This window comes from Micropterus salmoides, unplaced genomic scaffold (assembly GCF_014851395.1).
Source record: "Micropterus salmoides isolate LMB-PRFRI ecotype aquatic unplaced genomic scaffold, ASM1485139v1 Ms_hic_scaffold_8, whole genome shotgun sequence".
Taxonomy (NCBI): Eukaryota; Metazoa; Chordata; class Actinopteri; order Centrarchiformes; family Centrarchidae; genus Micropterus; species Micropterus salmoides.
This window is the reverse complement of record NW_024044570.1, coordinates 6839219-6856215: the sequence shown is the minus strand read 5'-3', so window position 1 is coordinate 6856215 and position 16997 is coordinate 6839219. Positions and strand designations below refer to the sequence as shown.

At 38.9% G+C, this 16997-nt stretch overlaps 1 protein-coding gene across 1 annotated transcript in view; it reads right to left on the bottom strand.

Annotated features, from left to right (window-relative positions):
* Nucleotides 1–9431: 9431 nt before the first annotated feature.
* Nucleotides 9432–16997, bottom strand: part of poc1b (POC1 centriolar protein B) — an 84879-nt gene continuing 77313 nt past the window's right edge. Inside the window, exons 11-12 of the mRNA XM_038706184.1 lie at nt 11325–11603; nt 9432–10241 (exon numbers count right to left, since the gene is read on the bottom strand). Coding sequence (XP_038562112.1) covers nt 10083–10241; nt 11325–11603 — 438 coding nt within the window. The 3' untranslated portion in view covers nt 9432–10082. The remainder of the gene's footprint in view (nt 10242–11324; nt 11604–16997) is intronic.

The following is a 16997-nucleotide window of genomic DNA, read 5'->3' as shown; positions in this document are numbered from 1 at the left end:
GAGGATCCTTGAGTCTGGAGCCAAACACATGACTGAACAGACACATGGAGGCCTGATGAGAGAGGAAACAAGTGACAGGAGTGACACAGTTGCTCACATGAGGAGAGAGAGAGTATCACGCTTTCAGGATCTGTCAGGCCATCTGTCAATCACACAGCAGAAGATGAGGTGTAAGAGGTCTAGTGTTGGCAGCCAGATCCAAGCTTAGACAAACAGTTTTACATTGGACTAGATCATCGTATCAATGGCCAGGTTAGAACTGTTGGTCTGTATAGTTCATTAAAGCTATGGTTCTTTTCAGACTAAAAAGGAAATCTGCATTCTCTTCCCCTTTTGGCACAAGGTGTTCATGTACCAGCATGCACTGGGTTTGAGATTATCAATGACAAGCCAGGGAGCATGTTTACCTGACAGGGGTAAGCTTCTTATCACATCTGCCAAGTGAAAACATTCCTGGAATTCTGTGATTTAGTAGTTTAGGGCTGCATCTAATGATCATTTTCATCATCAGCTAATCTCTTTATTATTACATTATTGGTTAATCAATTTGTTTATAAAATGTCCATTGCAGTGACCCAGAGCCCACGGCGACATCAGATGTGTTGTTTTGACCGATGGTCCTAAAGTTATTCAATTTATAATGACATAAAACAAAAAGCAGCATATCTTGAATTTTAAGAAACTGTAACGAGAATGTTGGCATTTTTTCTGGATACATTTGAATGATTAATAAATTATAAACAAAGTTGTCAATACATCTTCTGTCAATTAACTAATTAATTAGTCTATTGATTGTTTGAGCACTACACTGATTCTGTATATAACAGAAAATTACAGCAGTGCTATATTTATAAAGACAGCAAGTAATGTGATGGGTGTGGATGATGTTGTTTGAAATCAATTTGAAAGTCAAAGTAAAATCTTACTAATTAAAAAATAAATTAAACTGTTGACAGAAAAACATTAAGATTACCTTCTTAACATTGTTGCTTCATCTGAGCTTCTTTGTGAAAAGTTGACAATCTGGTGATGGGTCTACATATTTTAAAGATAATTCCATGTCCCCCATGTTTACCACATACAGGTTGGACAAAACCGGAAGGATTTTCAAATTCATTTTTATTTGTGTGGATGAAAGAGAGGAGAAAGGAAGGAGAAAATTAAATTTACCTCAGCCAAACTATTCCTCTGCCATCCATTGACGTCAGAATACATCTTAGTGGCTTAGTTGGCTACAGAAAACACTGGCAGATATTATAGACATGCTAAGCCAATGACTAATACAAAGAAACAACACTGAAGTTTGCCTCCATTTAAGGTAAAATTGTGAGTAAAGACTTTGCTGTTTCTAGTTTTGCATCAGCTTTTGGCCCATACAGGATTGGCAGCTTTATTGTGAATGTATCAAGTGACAGTCTATGCCAAAACAAACACACACACACTTTTTTGTGGGCTACAGGATGATGTTCTGAGTTGGTTCTTTGCTGCAGTTCCATTTATGGCCACTAGATGCTGCCTCCAAGAAAACTTAGATAAGGCTGTATTGAGATGATTGAAGCAAATGCCAGAAATACAAAGTAAGTAAACATAAAACGTGTTAATTTCTCATCTTTAAGTCAAATTTTTAAAATACGACTGTGAATGTACTTAACATTTGTGTGGTGGTAAAAAAAAATTAAAATAAGTAAAGAGTGGTAAAAGTTCTTTCTCTTGACACAAAATAAATACAAGAGTCCCATTCATCAAACAGGTTGTGGATGGCTAGGAAGGAAGGATGTGTGATCCACTACTAGAATGACCTTCAACCTATATGGCTCTGGACCAATAACACGCCAAGATGCCAGGAAGTCCGCCACTTCCTTATCTGAGGAACAGAGACTGTTCCCACGTTTGGTCTCTTATTCCAGAGAAAAAGGAACCAGATAAAAAAACTGAAAACATTACCATGTCGGAAGACCAGCAGCATTTATGGGAAGGGAGTTAGAAGGGTTTGTGATTTTGTATTTTGTTTTGGAGACTGAGCGCCATTTTAGGACTACGGCCTTTACATAATTGAAACTGCAGCTGTGCAAGTCCTATAGTTATTGTTTCAGGATTTTACTTGGTCAAAACTTGAGGCTTGAACATTTTTAATCCCATTTGTCAAGTCAAATTCAATTCAATTTTATTTATATAGCAACAACAGTTATCTCAGAGTGCTTTTCATAAATAGAGCAGGTCTAGACCGTACTCTGTGATGATATTTACAGAAGGAGGAAGGTGGCAGTTCCCACCAAGAGCAAGCACTAGGCGACAGAGGCAAGGAAAGATTTTCTTTTAGGAGGCAGAAACCTCGAGCAGAACCATGGCTCAGGGTGGGCGGCCATCTGCCTCGACTGGTTGGGGTGAAGGAGAGAGAGAGAGGAGAGAGAGGGATGGAAGGAGAGAGAGAGAGAGGGACAAAGAGACAGAGAGAGAAGGATGGAAGGGGAGAGAGGGAGGGAGGCAGCCTACACAATATACACACAGAGGTACAGACAGTAAAGGTAATGTTGCTATAGACTGAATGAAAAATGGACAGATACTAGTATATGATAGTAGTGTTAATGATAATAATCATAATGTTAATGATTATAACAACAATAATAACAATAGGACTAGTCAAGTCAAGTTTTTAGTGAACCAAGTCTCAAGTAAGTGTTTCAAATGTTTTGAGACTTAAGTCCGACTTAAATCCCAGTCTGAAATTCAGATTATAGTACTTTGGTCGAGGACTCCACTCCAGAAGTGTTTAACCACTCACTATCGTGCCGCCCTAAGAGCAAAAAGTCTGGTTAATATCTGTACTACGGCTCCCTCAGCTGTGGTTTATTTGAAACTAGTTTTAAATTTTATTTTGAAGATTCAATGGTAGCACAATGATACATGTGTCTATATCCAAATCTCCCCAGCACTTCACAAAATTGAGTAAAACTGTGAACTATAATCACGTTTTGAGCTCTAAACACAGTGTGAGTGCACATTTGTTTTCCACCAATTTAATGAAAGTGGTCCTATATACTGCCAAAAGCTTGATCTTCCTCCCATGTAATTTCTTTTATTTGCATTTCCAAGAACATGGTACATTCCCCAGTAAGCACTGATAAGGTGATTTCCAGGTCAAAAGATGTCCATGCTAATTTTTTTAAGTTTTCAAGAAAATGTAGCCAGCAAATCGTCAAATCTTTTCTTACCGGGTCGCAAATTAAGCACTCTGGGGTAGCCAGATGTTTGCTCTCTGTGGTGGCACAAACTGTTTGCTGACAGGGCAGACAACAAAATCATACAGAAAACATTTCATGGTTACTGGACATGTTATACAAATATCTAAAACAAAGGTATGCAAGTAGGAAAATACATCCAGTGCTTAACACAGTTAATTCTTTTTTCCTAGAAAATGACCAAGGATTGGTATTACTGCAGTAAAAAGCACTCTATTGTTGCCTTTTGTAGCTTATTGGACTGTAAATTGGTTATGATCATTAGCTGGTTATTTGTCATGGAAGTAAAACTATTTAGGGTTCAGTACACTGTGTGTCCAGGAAACAGGAAGTTTGAAACAAATAACATTTTATTGGCCCACAAAGGAAGGGAAAAGGGTGAACCTGTTGCCAGAAGCCTTGTATACATGCATCCCTCTGTTTCCTGTGAGTGAAAGAGAGGAACAGGAAGGCAGAAAGACAGAGAGAGAGATAGAAAATCAACTCAGGGATCAAATGAAAACAAACAGATCACGCAGGAGCGGAGGTCCCTTTGAACCTTCCCCATGCGGAAGTCAGCTTTTTTTTCCTGCGCTCGCTCTCTCTTTCCCCTCACTTTTTTTTAAATCCACCGCTCCCCCCTTTTCACCGGAGATAAGCTTTCAACACGCTAAGCCCTGTAAAAACAGACCACGAGTGTTTAAGCTGAGACCAGTCTGCAAAGATGTCCCAGCATGCTACGCTGCATCAGACTACTCCTGCTCATGACCGCGTGTCACTGATAAAATGTGTTTTCTCTTTTGTGTCTTTGACATGATTGTTGTTGCATTGATTATTATGGAGGAAATGCAGCATCAAAGTTCACTAGCGAAGAGCCCAACATGATGGTTACTCGTCGAGAAGGTCACAAGCAGGTGTTATTGCTTGAGCTACTTTCAACAGGCCACAATCACTTATGTTCTATCAAGAGAACAATACGTGTTAAAAGTTGTAGCCAAAAAATGACCTCCTCCCCTAACATAAAATCACAACAAAGACATAAGGCTGTGTCTCTCAGGGGAACACATTCTGCCAAAACACCACGTGGGTTCATGCAGTTGTAAGGCTGTAGCTTCTTTGTTTCTAAGCGATTCCAAATGAATGCCACTGTTCAACACAGACATTTATGAATCGAATATGTCTAGTCACAGTGATACGTTTACCACAACAATACAACTGTAGGACATGAACCTAATGTGCAGACTTCTGTCACCAGTTTTCCGTAGATCGCTGGTTCGCACTCCCAATAAAGTCACAACCAACGAAAAATTGAGGAGTCACAAGATAATAAACAGGATATGAAAGAAGAATTTAAATCCCTATATGGTGGAACTAGCTACAACCCGTAGACATAGCTTTGTTTTAAGCGGTGACAGGCACAAAAGTTTGGGCGCCACTGTTCAATTCATCAAGACAACATTAATTAGTATTTATATTATTGATAAATAATGTGGAATTATAATAATATTGATAATGATACATCAACATTTAAAAAGCTATTTGTATTGAGCTGATGATGTGCTGTATTGTGGTGTCACATTTTCATGCCAAAACAATGTCAATGATTCAGCGGCTCCCAGGTGTGAATCTGTGTTAGTGTGAGAATGGACAAACCAGCCTGAGAATGGAAAAACACATACCTGTCAGTTAGCTAACAATTTCCTGACCCTATTTAATGCTGTAGCAACCATGTGATGCTGGTTATGCAGTAAGTTAGTTAGTGGCAGCTGAATGTCTTAACAGTTGCAAGAGTTATTTTGTGCTCTAAATTTACATTTTCCAGAATGCTATTCCTGAAGACCACAAAATTGGGTTTTGACATATCACCAACAGCTGTTTAAGGTTTTAGGGTACATTTTCCAGTGTACATGATGGCAACATTTAAATGATTTGTGACAAGCACTTGGATGATGCACACAGGTCACTGTGGGACATCACCCATTTGCTCAAGGTTTCTCTTTGCACAGCAGGTCAGTTCCGGATACATCACATAAAATACTGTGTTTTAACTGTTACAATTTGCACCACAAGCCCTGTCCTGTGCATATTTGTCTCCTGTGTGGGATTTCATTCGACCAGATCAGCAGCAAGAACTTAAACTGCCAATCATGTAAAAATTAAAACCCGTTTAGTTTTTTTGTGAGCGAGGCACCGAAGCAGGTTGTTAAACCCTTCTGGCAAACAGGCGGCGTTTTTCAGGCCAGGGACATAAAAAACAAACAGAGGAGCCAGTAGTTAAACAGTGTGCAGGTTTCACTGTTTACCTGTCCCCTTCTGCACCTACTGTATTTGCACAGGTGTCGCTGTGGGTGAAAAGGTGTGCGCATTAGACAAACTACAATCAATTATTGTTAAGGCCATATTCTGAGTTCAGAGTGAAAGTCACTGGAACTCAATAGGTGTGGGTGCAGGGTGTTCTTCACCTCTGACTGTCTTCCGCCTCGTCTTTCTCTTTCCACTCCCTCCTCCTTTGTCCTTGGTGTCCGTTTATCGCCTCATACCCTGAAAGGGGTTGAGGGGGAATTTCTGAAAAGATAATCCTCCTGTTTTTCACAGACAGGCAGGAAGTGGCAGAAAAGAGAACAGGAGGAAGAGGAGGAAAATAAGAGGGTGTGTTGATTCAGTTGGGAATAAAAGATAATGTTTACCTTTCGTCTAGTGGCGGCTATGAGGCAACACCTTTACCATGTGGGTAAAATAATGGTACACATAGAAAGGTTGTGGCCAATTATTATCTTCTGAATGCAAAAATATTTATTTTTGGTATAAGAGTAGTAGTAGGTGGGAAATCCTCTAAAACAGCATCTAGAGCCCCGGGGACACTGACACTTTCTACTGAAGCGCAGACTAATAAAATTCTTCATGAATTAGCAGCTTTTTAAAAGAAGGTGACTTATCAATCTATTAAATTGCAGGGAAACTTTTAAATCTACCCTAAACATTGTGGAACAGCTAAAGGGCTGGTTCACACTAATGACATTTCCAATTTAAATGGTTGCACATGATGCTGGATAATGTGCAACCATTTTAAAATGTTTATGGAAAAAGACGCAGCTGTTAAGTTTTTAATGCTGTGAGGACTACAATTGCAAATTACCTCTATTGTGTTGTGAAGTGAACTTAAAAAATGTATTCCCATCTTCGCTGTAAGTTTATTTCACGCAGATAACGGATATCTGATAAAGGGTCAATATGAGCTTGATGAATCAATATATGGCTGTCTAACACTGGCAGATATCAGAACATTGCTTCCACAAATACTTACAGCTTGTAAACTCAAGGACAAATATATAAATACAAACACACACAGTTCAACAGCAAACTGTGAGCATGCATTCGCCCGGTGGCAAGTCAACAGTTCCGGCTGTAAGAGCTCCTTCCTCAATATCATCAGGAAGCCCCTCCTTCAGGAAGCTATTAACAGGTTATAGGATCATGTTCACTAAAGAGAGACACACACACACACACACACACACACACACACACACACACACACAAGGGTTTACACCACATGTGTGTGTGTGTGAACTGTAAAACAAAGCCTGTGCGCACTTAATAAGATCTAAGTGAAGGTGAAGATGGAAATTGGTTGTTAAATGTTTGCTTGTGACTCTCTCCTGTTTTTGTACACAAACGGTTTGGCAACTGAGTTTGTTCGTGTGTTCTTGTGTTTCCACAGGAATACGCCTTTAAGTCCTTCAGGGGGAATTTCTACAAAGTGAGGTAATTTTGGCTTTCAAGGAGCCACTTTGGGTTCAGTTCAGCTTTACAGGAACAGTTCATTTTATGGTGTATTTAAAAAGTTTGAAATATTTTTCATTCTTCTGAGCACTTTAAGGACCTCTTGGCCACGTTACCTCGTTCAGTTGAGCTTGACAGTTGACCTTGGAAACAGTAGTTTAGTGGCTCTTTCTAGAGAACAAAGAAGCGGACCTTGAGTCATTTTTGAAATCCAATTCAATCTACTTTGTCATTTCGTTTTTTCACTTTCCCTCTGATTGACATCCCTTGTTCCACCTTGAAATAAAGGTTATAGTAATAAATCTTTAAATAGTTATTTCCTAAATTTCCAAGAATTCTTGGAGAGAAAATGGGGAAAAAAGTATCATCTGACTCAAAGCAAACTTTAAAACAATTAGCTGCTTTAGTTTTGGTTGTCTCTTATAATGCATAATATCACAAATAGTTCATTGTAATTAATCAACGTTATTTTATGTGATTGTAAATAATTTATAATGACATATATTAACTTATATTTACAAACAAATATTCTTAATAATATTGTGATACAATAAATTTTCTAGCCCAGCTCTATTTCAGCTGATCATCATACAGGTAGAGAAATTACTGTTCACCTTTTGATGTATTATCCACTTCTAATGGTGTAGTCTCTCTGCCTATGAGAATGTAGTCCTGTATGATTGGTGAACATTGCATCTCTAAAGACAACACTTTGCTCTTTCAATTATTTTTGTATTTTTATATTTAATATTTAAAATTTTGAGGAACTGACAATGGACATTTACCGTTGACATTTCAGCATTTCCTAAACATCTAAAGCTGTCAAACAAAACTGTAGGTCAAGAAATATGGACATGATGTCACATTTACGCCAGGCAGGTTATCCACATATGCAACACAAAAATACCATACCCGCAGGCCCAGATATGTAAGGTACATTACCAATAGCTTTTTAAAGATTATTTTTTGCCGTTTCCACTTACTTGGATAGAGACAGTTGAGAGAAAAAGGAAAGGCATGGTAGAGAGAGAGGCCAACAAGCAGCATAGGAACCAGTTGGGACTTGAACCTGGGGCGGCTGTGCTAAGGACTCAGCCTTAAAAAGTCGTTCTCCCTTCTTGTATTGAACGAATTATCAGTGGAGATCTCCCAGATATAGGATGAAAAATGTGTGGGTGCTTTATAAAACAAATGTGTGGATATAAGACATGTGGAAAGAAGCAGATGTTGGTCAAAAGACATTTAGATTTTTCTTTTGAAATTCATTTCTGTTTTTGTACTTCATCCATTTATCCTCCCGTCCTGTCATTTCACGCTGCATTGAAAGCCCAAGTCTTCCCCCATTCTAACAGTCTCTCTGATTGGGGGGCGGGGACTAGATTTGGTTCCGTGTTTCAGCAGGCCACACCACTTTATGTAACTGGAACAGAGAAAAGGATGCAGGAGGAAAACCAGTAAAGCCAGAGAGGAAGCAAAGGATGTGGTGGGGAGAGCAAACAGCAGCCAGCGGAGAGCTCCCCGTTTGTGTGGCTTTTTTACAGCTTCCTCCCGACCCTGCTGCATCGCTCACCACATCTCTGCCGCTGGAAAAACATAAACAGCTTAAGTCTCCATGCTGAGGAGAGCAAGCCAAAACATTTACAGCCACTGGTACACAAGAAGCAAAATGACACGTATCACATGAGCAGGTTTTACCAGATAACAAGCAACACATACATGGCTGTATGTATGGAAGCCAGCAAAACAGGAGGACAGAAGATGAGTTATGGATGTTGAAAATTAATCTACTTAGGGTAAATCACAAGTTAAGGGACACTACAGTATGTTAAAAAAAAGCACATATTAAGTCAAGATAGTAAGTGACAATGTTGTCCTTGACCTTCCATGTCAATTATGAGACACTTAGTCAAAATTATAAGTAAAAAGCTTGATTTACCAGGTCATAGTTATGATATATTAAGTTAATCTTAATGTTTGTATATTTTATGAGATACTAAGTTCGAACAATTGCCTACTATCTCATAATTCTGACTGTACCATGAGTACAGAATGTACCCTGAGATATACACTTACTATTACAGTATCGAATATTGACATAATATCCTATTTTCAAATGTTCCTGTAACTATTGGGATTCATATGGTGACCAGTTCAAAATGAATATTTGTTAACTGGTATGACCTATCAGGATATTGGGCTGTGAACAGCAGTGATTTTTTTTATCTATAAAAAAGATAAGAGATGAACATAAGAGTAGGGTTTAAAATAAAGGAATTACGAGCATGCAATTTCATTGTGCTCAAAATTAAAAGGCTTAAATTCAGATTGTAGATATCTTCACCCACACTGTGAGTTCTTATCAAAAGAAAATACTGAATGTAAGGGGTTTTCATCCTTTGTCTGGACATGTAGATTCAGACAATACAAATAACATTAGTGCAATATAGAATATCATTTATTCATATATAATTTGATGTGTATTTGAAGCTTTATGCAGCATGACTTGGTTTAAAAATGACATAGCATTATATAAAGATGCAAACAGATTACAATGTTATTGCATAAGCAACCAACTGCTAAAACATGTGCTAAAACACAAACATACACATGTAAATACACACACATATAGAGAGGTCATACGGCATACAAGCACCGTCTGTTTTCATAGCTGCAGCTGTCCCGATTGGACATAACATCCACATCCACACACACACACACACACACACACACACACAGGAATGTCCCAGCCAGACTGTGCTTGGCTGTACAGCTGGATATCCTTAAGAGGTGAAGAAAGACATGAAGAAAATATGCTGGTTTTACACACACACACACACACACACACACACACACACAAAAACTCACTTTAACCCCAACCCAAATCCTGATTAACCTACTGACCCTGAGAGAGACCACCAAGGTGTACACACACGTACATAGACACAAACGTACATAGACACACGCACATGCATAAACACACCTACAAACACCTACACACACACTCGTGTCCAGCAGTCTTGTGGTTAAGCAATATAACTCAGCCTGTGTGTTTGTGCTACAGTCTGAAGGAGGGCAAGGCCGTGCTCAAGTGAATTGGACAGGTGATCCATCGGTCCCCTCACTCTCTGTGCTCCGCCTCTCCCCTGATGATCGCATGTCTTTAAGAATCTCGGTTTGGTGGATGAGACACTCCTTCACCTTGTCCTCAGTCAGGGTGAGACGCTCCTCCAGCACTGAAACAGTCTGTGTGTTTGAGGCGGGGTGGGAGGGAATGGGGGTACAATAATTATAAAGCTATAAAGTCATTGAGTACTTTCACATCAACCCTGTCATCATTATGGAAAAATAAGATAAGAGCTAAAGAGAGACAGAAAATGCTTTTTAGTTTTTGTGACAAGTCAGGGTGTTTTCTCGTGCAACCACATTTTGGCCTTGATGCTGAGAGTAGCTCATCAGCAACGTTCTAATTATAAAATTCTACAAGAGTGTAAAAGCCTTTTTTAAAATGCATTTCAATAAATTATCACCTTTTAAAGCTAGGAAGCAGAAAACGCACCAAACATTTCTTATGGTCAGCCACTTTGTTTCAAATACCAAATATTTACAGCAGCAAATTGGTGTGATCTTGCACTTTCTGGAGGTGATTTTGTGGGAAAATGCACAGTAAACTCAAAATATGTACATACTTTCTGATGAGTTTTCATTTCTGTGCGTACATTTTGTGCTTGCTGTGTATTCAGCTTGCTGAATATATAAGATGTAAAATGGGGAAACAATAAGACAGAGCATCAGCACTTTTTGAATGTATGTCAAATTCAGTGGTACAATAGTTGCTCTGCACTCTGTATAAACAAAATACTTTGCATTGTATACTCGTCATTTATTTTTTTTTGCCAATTCATGATTTGTTTTCTTCCTCTCAAGCTTGTTGTGTATGGCTGTTTAAAGACAGAAAGAACATAAAAAGTTAATAAATAAATTGAACACATAAATCCTCCAGTCACCTCCAAACACTGCCCCAGCTACTAGGGAAACCCGTCAAAGAGGTGCAGAAAGTAATAGGTAAACCATAAAACTTACTTATAGTGGCTTCTGTATTTGTTTTTTTATGTCTTTATTGGCCTCAGATAAAAAATTTATTGAAAACCTGCTTCAACCTACTTTCTTATTAAAACAAAGGAATTAAACCCTTCAGATGGAGGATTATTAAATTTCTACAGGGACCTGTTTGCCCACCTCCCACACTTTCATTTTCATTTCTTATCATTTTTTAGGAATTTCACATCCTGCCAGTATCTTGAGTTGACAGTTTAACTAATAACTGACCTGAGTGAGAATATCCAACTGTTGGACAATGTGCCGCAGGGTAGAGTCCAGACTCGATGGATGACCGGAGAGAACTTCCAGTGGGTGCGTCTGCCCTCTATCCTCTTCCTCTCTCCTTCCTCTTCCTCTCCTGCTGGCCCCACTCTGGCTCCCAGCAGTTGCACCTGCCCTACCGGCACTTTCCTCTCTCATCCATCCTTCCACTCTTGAACTGCCCACGTGACACCGGGGAAAACCGCTCGAGTGGTGACTGTTCAAGTGTGCCCGGCCATTTAATAACTGGAGATTAAAATCAGAGAGAAAGAAAGACTAGTCTTCAGCTGATGGATTTACAGTACATTGTGTTCTCCAATGTTTGTGTAAGTGTTTTCTTTTATCTAAGCGCTCTGCTCAGGTCTGCCATGATTTCCACCCTCATCAAATTAATTTTATTCCATAAGAAACCACACAATGGGTTCTCAAAATAATACCCGATTAGAGGCGACCCTAAGTGTCCAGCCTGTTTCAGCACTTTGCTGAAAATGTATAGGAAGCAAACAGTGAGAAAGGACTTGAAAAGGCAAAATTATTCTGAAAATGTTTTTAGTGTGCTCGCTCACACTATAAAACCGCAGTTGAAACAGCTTAAATATCTTAAAATGTTGTTTCTTTGAAGCTTTTGAAATGTGTTTAACAACTGAAAGGTGAAGGGATTGATGGGGTAACTGAAGTTGGAAAACTGAAAGAAGATGGTGTGACTATAGAGGTGCAACAACTAATCGGCATAGAAAAAAAAATCAATTATTAAATTCGTTGCCAACGATCATGACGTCATCGGGCCAGTTTCCCTTGGTCAATTAATTGATTGTTAATGGCGTTGGGAGTAGCAAATAATTATGAATTACACAACGACCTGTTCACACTGCAGATGTGGCCTAAATGATGCGTCGCTCATGGCAGCTGTAGAATGTGTTGCTTCCGAGTGCAGAAGATTACACAACACCGGATAAGTTTATACTTTTTAAAGAAAAATAAAAACAGTTCTCATGTTTATGCCAAGATGGTGGCTCATCCGCCCAAGAGTTTTGTGAGTTGTTGGGTTACAAATCTGGCAAATGTGACACATGAAATTATTATTTTCTTTGTATAAATATAGAGTCAGTTTGTCCGGTGTGTTGCAGTACTGGCGCTGCGCACACACAGTTATTTCTCACTGAATACCTGTTTGGTCCATGAAAGGACTGGATTTCAGCAGAACTTTCTATTGCTGCAGCAGAAACGTTCATTAAAAGATGTATTTTTGAAAGCAGTTTTAATTTCTTTGTCTTGATTGTTAATTAGCACATGCCTAAAACAAACTCAAGTTTATTTAAAAGCTGATAGCTAAATGAGAGGCACTGTGTAATTTTGTGATTCGTAATCCGAATAGTCAATTATTATTATTCGTTTCAATAATCGATAGAATAATCAAATTAGTCGTTAGTTGCAGCCCTATGAGACTCAGACAGAAATGTATTTTAAGTTTCAGTTTAAGTACAGCTGCTAAAAAGAGGTCTGAAAGGGCTTCAAAGGTCAGTTGATGTCTAACCAAGTAGAGTATAAACATTGCATATAATTGAAGAGCGCAACTGATCTAAAATGAAGGAAGACATTAAAAGGAGTTACAATGTCAGTGTAAGCACTGAATGGAGCTGAACTTGTTGAGGTGAAGGTACTCAAAAGAGTTAAAGTGAAGGTAGAAGTATGATCTCTGAGACAAATGGAAATCTCAGTTGAAGTGTAAGCACTTGTTCGAGTTGAAATTTGAATTTAAGTGTAAGCACTTCATTGAATTGAAGTTTCAGGTGTTAATAATGCTAACACACTGTGTCTAGCTTGCCTTACTGCCTTGTTTGTAATGTACAGGAATCAAAGTGGGAGGGGGAATTAATTAGCCTGGTTAATGTGTAACAGTGATACATAATGCTATGCCGGATTAGCCAACATCCTTTCTGTCTCATTGTTCTGTCAGTGGAGTAGGCCTTGAGCCTGTTGTAACTTGGCAGACTGAAGGAGGTGGATGACTCACACAGCTGAATGACTGAACGACAGACTCTGTGACTGACTTACTGGTTAAAAACAAGTTCACAAGGTTATCTGCACTCTAAGGCAGGGAGAGCTATAGCCACGGAACAAAACAGAGAAAGCTACTTCATTTTTATTTGACCTTTACTTTTATTGAGAATGTTCTTGACAAAATGATTTTCCTTCTCATGAGTTAAGAAAAAACACATGGCAAGGGAGACTGAAGAAAGAGAGAACATTATGTTCAGTTTAACCAAGGACACATTTTCCTCGTTCATCATTTATCTGGGCAGAGACAACTGAGCATGACTTCACATTTAAACAGTGCACAACAGTAGCTAACAACACTTGGGAGTTTGCAATTTAAATTAGATACTTTCTAGACACTTTCAAGACTTCAGCTACAACTTTGACTGACTTAACTGAGTTTCCAACTAGTATGGCAAGCAAGTGAAGTGATCTGGAACTTTTGTATCAGTAAAGTCAAACAAAACAAAACTCACAAATTAAATTCAAGAGTCTAAGAGTAATTACTGAAACTGATTGACAGACAAAAGTCTGCTATAGTTACAAAAAGTAGTAGTTAAGTGGGGCAAAAGGAGATACACAACTGGTTCTTACAATAGCCTTTAACTCCTTTGCATTGTTTTTCCCAATATGAATACAGACTGTAAGTAATGACCATTCCCATTAATACTTTAATCTGGGTTTGATTATACACTTAATTGTTTGGTCTATAAAATGTCAGAAAGTAGTTAAAATGTCCCATCATAATTTCCCATGGCCAATGTTTCAGCTTCAGATCAGCACTCATTCACTCTCAAAAACAGCACAAATCATGACACTTTGAAGAGCTGTACACAGATCAGTGTCTAAACTCTACATATAAACAGCAACAAGTGAAGAAAAGTTGGGCTTTCGCCCAAAATAATAGTAGGGTCTTCTGTGAAAGGTGGATGGGGGTGAGTGGTGTATAGAGTGCATGAAGAGGAGCGGAAGGGGGGAAATAAATGAAGGATGTGTCAAGAGGATTGAGGAGGAAGGATGAGGAGGGTGAAGAGGAGGAGGGCGTCACACATTCCTGGCCTAATGCATGGAGCAATTGATTCTGGCTTGCTTCCTGTGCACGGTCCTCACTTCAAAGAGAATGTGGAGGGAGGCAGGAGAAGGAGGGATGGAGGGAGGAGAGAAGGAGTGTATGAGTGTGTGTCTAAAGAAAGAACGAGGCAGAGTTACTCTTAACTCCTGAGTAGAGGTGAACAAAGCTGTCAGTGTGTGCATGGTGAGTCGCTCTTGCTATCTCTGCTCATTTTATTTTCCTCTCTCGTTAGACTTCCAACCCCCATCTCCTTGGCCACATCTGGCCAACATCTGCTCAGCTCATTTTTACGCTCAGCAGATGCAGTCCTCCATCCCTCTGCTCTCCCCCCTCCGCCAGGAAGTTTGTATGCAATCAAACATTTAACAGGAAGGGTACCCCGGCTAGCCTCAGCGTCAAATCAATGCACACACACAAGCATATTCAAACACATGAAAGCGCACACACTGAAACTAACAATCCCTGCAGCAGCAGCAGCAGCAGAGAACTAGGCAAATAAAGAGTATTCAAAGAAGTCACAATGTGCTTATAGGAAAATTATGCAAAAATATATAAAATAAAATATCTTAAAAGAAATACACAAGTTATAAGCATGTAAAACTATTACAAATTGTTTGCTATTTACACTATCAGGTATACAGAAGAACATGCAAAATCATGAGAACATGCATATCTACAGTGACTAGTTCACTTAATCAAATGTTACTTGCAGCAAATTAGACAGACACTCTGTGGGGATACTGTGCCAGTAATGCCAAAATAAGTGTAACAGGAGATTAATACTTTCAAGGCACATAGAGTTAAAGCATGATATCTAAAACAAGAACCTCATTATTTGAAGGGACATTTCTGAGATAAAATCATCTCTGCTAAGCTCTGTGGAATGTCAGGGGTCATGGCTCACAGTAACCGCGGTCAGTAGTGGCGGGAATGTGATGATGGCATGCTGCCAGCCAGGGTTTTTTGTGCAATGGGAGATGAGTGGGTGGTTAGGCCTGGGTGGCAGAGCGCAGCAAAGCAGAAACTAGCCGCCGTGATAATGAGGGGGCGGTGGGAGTTACGTGACAGTGCCCCAGTGATAATAGTGAGGCAACAATGCCAACGTTGTCTCTATGAGATATTAGGAAAGAAGAGCTGTTGTATATTCTGTGAGATCCTGAGATTCATTGAAGAATGTTTGGTGAAAGGTTACCGGGTCATGAAGGGTGCTGGTGGAGTGTAACAAATAAAAAATGTCATAATAATGGGTATGTTTTGTGTAGTAAGCGAAGTATATTCTTCAGTGTACAGTGTACACTACATACAAATTTAAATATCATGGCATTACATCAAATGTTTCCACATTTTAAAGTGTTGCTCCATGGCTTATAATCAGATGTAAAGTGAGAGGCGCTAACTGATGACTATTCATTGCTAATATTGTTGATAATGTGAGGGCAACAGATTTACCTAACATGGCAATGTCATCAGAGCAGCCCATGTTCAAATGTTGTTGTGATGTTTATAATCAAAAGGATTTTCAAGAGGAAACGGATCAAAAATAGCCTCGCCTCCATTTCTAAATTAAATCACAGATGTCTGATCAAAAACATGATTACCATGAGCGCTAGAATTAGTCGCGCTCCCTTTTTTGTCAGCAAACCTCAGACACTCTGACCCGTACTTAAAAAAAGCTGTTTGATCTTAATTGAAGGACCTCTCTGATGTTGCGCCTCCTCTCACTACCTCCCCTGCTCTACCTGAAGCCACATACCCATCTTCAAAAAACTGATGTTTATTGCTTTGCAATTAAAAATATTCGAAGTGAGCAAAGATTTTCCAGTGCTTATTACTTAAACTACACTTCAATTCTTCACCAATAATCTGTAACCTGATTATAACCTGTCAGATGTCAGAGTCATAAAAAAAAGACTGAAAATGGTGTAAATCTTACTTTGGAATAAAGCTCTAAAAATAATAAAACAGTCCTTTTCCAAAATATTATCAGCACTCATATATTCTGCATATATTTAACAAAATACATACATAATTTTATCGTTGGATGTATTTACTGCTCCCTACTACTCAGATCATGCTTAATTTTCAAGTGACACAATATGGCTAAAATTGAATTGTAAATAACAATCAGCAGGGTGAACCCACCTCATAAGGTGGTCTGTCACGTTGCTCAAAGCATCCTGTCAACTGACGGGCTCTCAAGCATTGTGATGTTTAGTATTCACAATGAGCTGCCTGCATTCATTATACCAAGCACTGGCTGTGTTTACATGCTGATCATAATGCGACAAATATTATAAGCACTACCGAGCATGACATGACAAATTCAATAAATTGACCCTTCTGAAATAATCTATTTGGCATGGAGTTAATGGATGCATTCAAATGGAAATTATAAATAAAATAACAGCTGTCGAAGGTTGAAATTGACATATAAAAGATTAGACATGTGTTGGTAAAAGTGAAAACAAACTTTAAGGTGTTTGTAAGTGTTACCGTATTATCAGCAGCAGGAAACACAGAGGGAAAAGTCG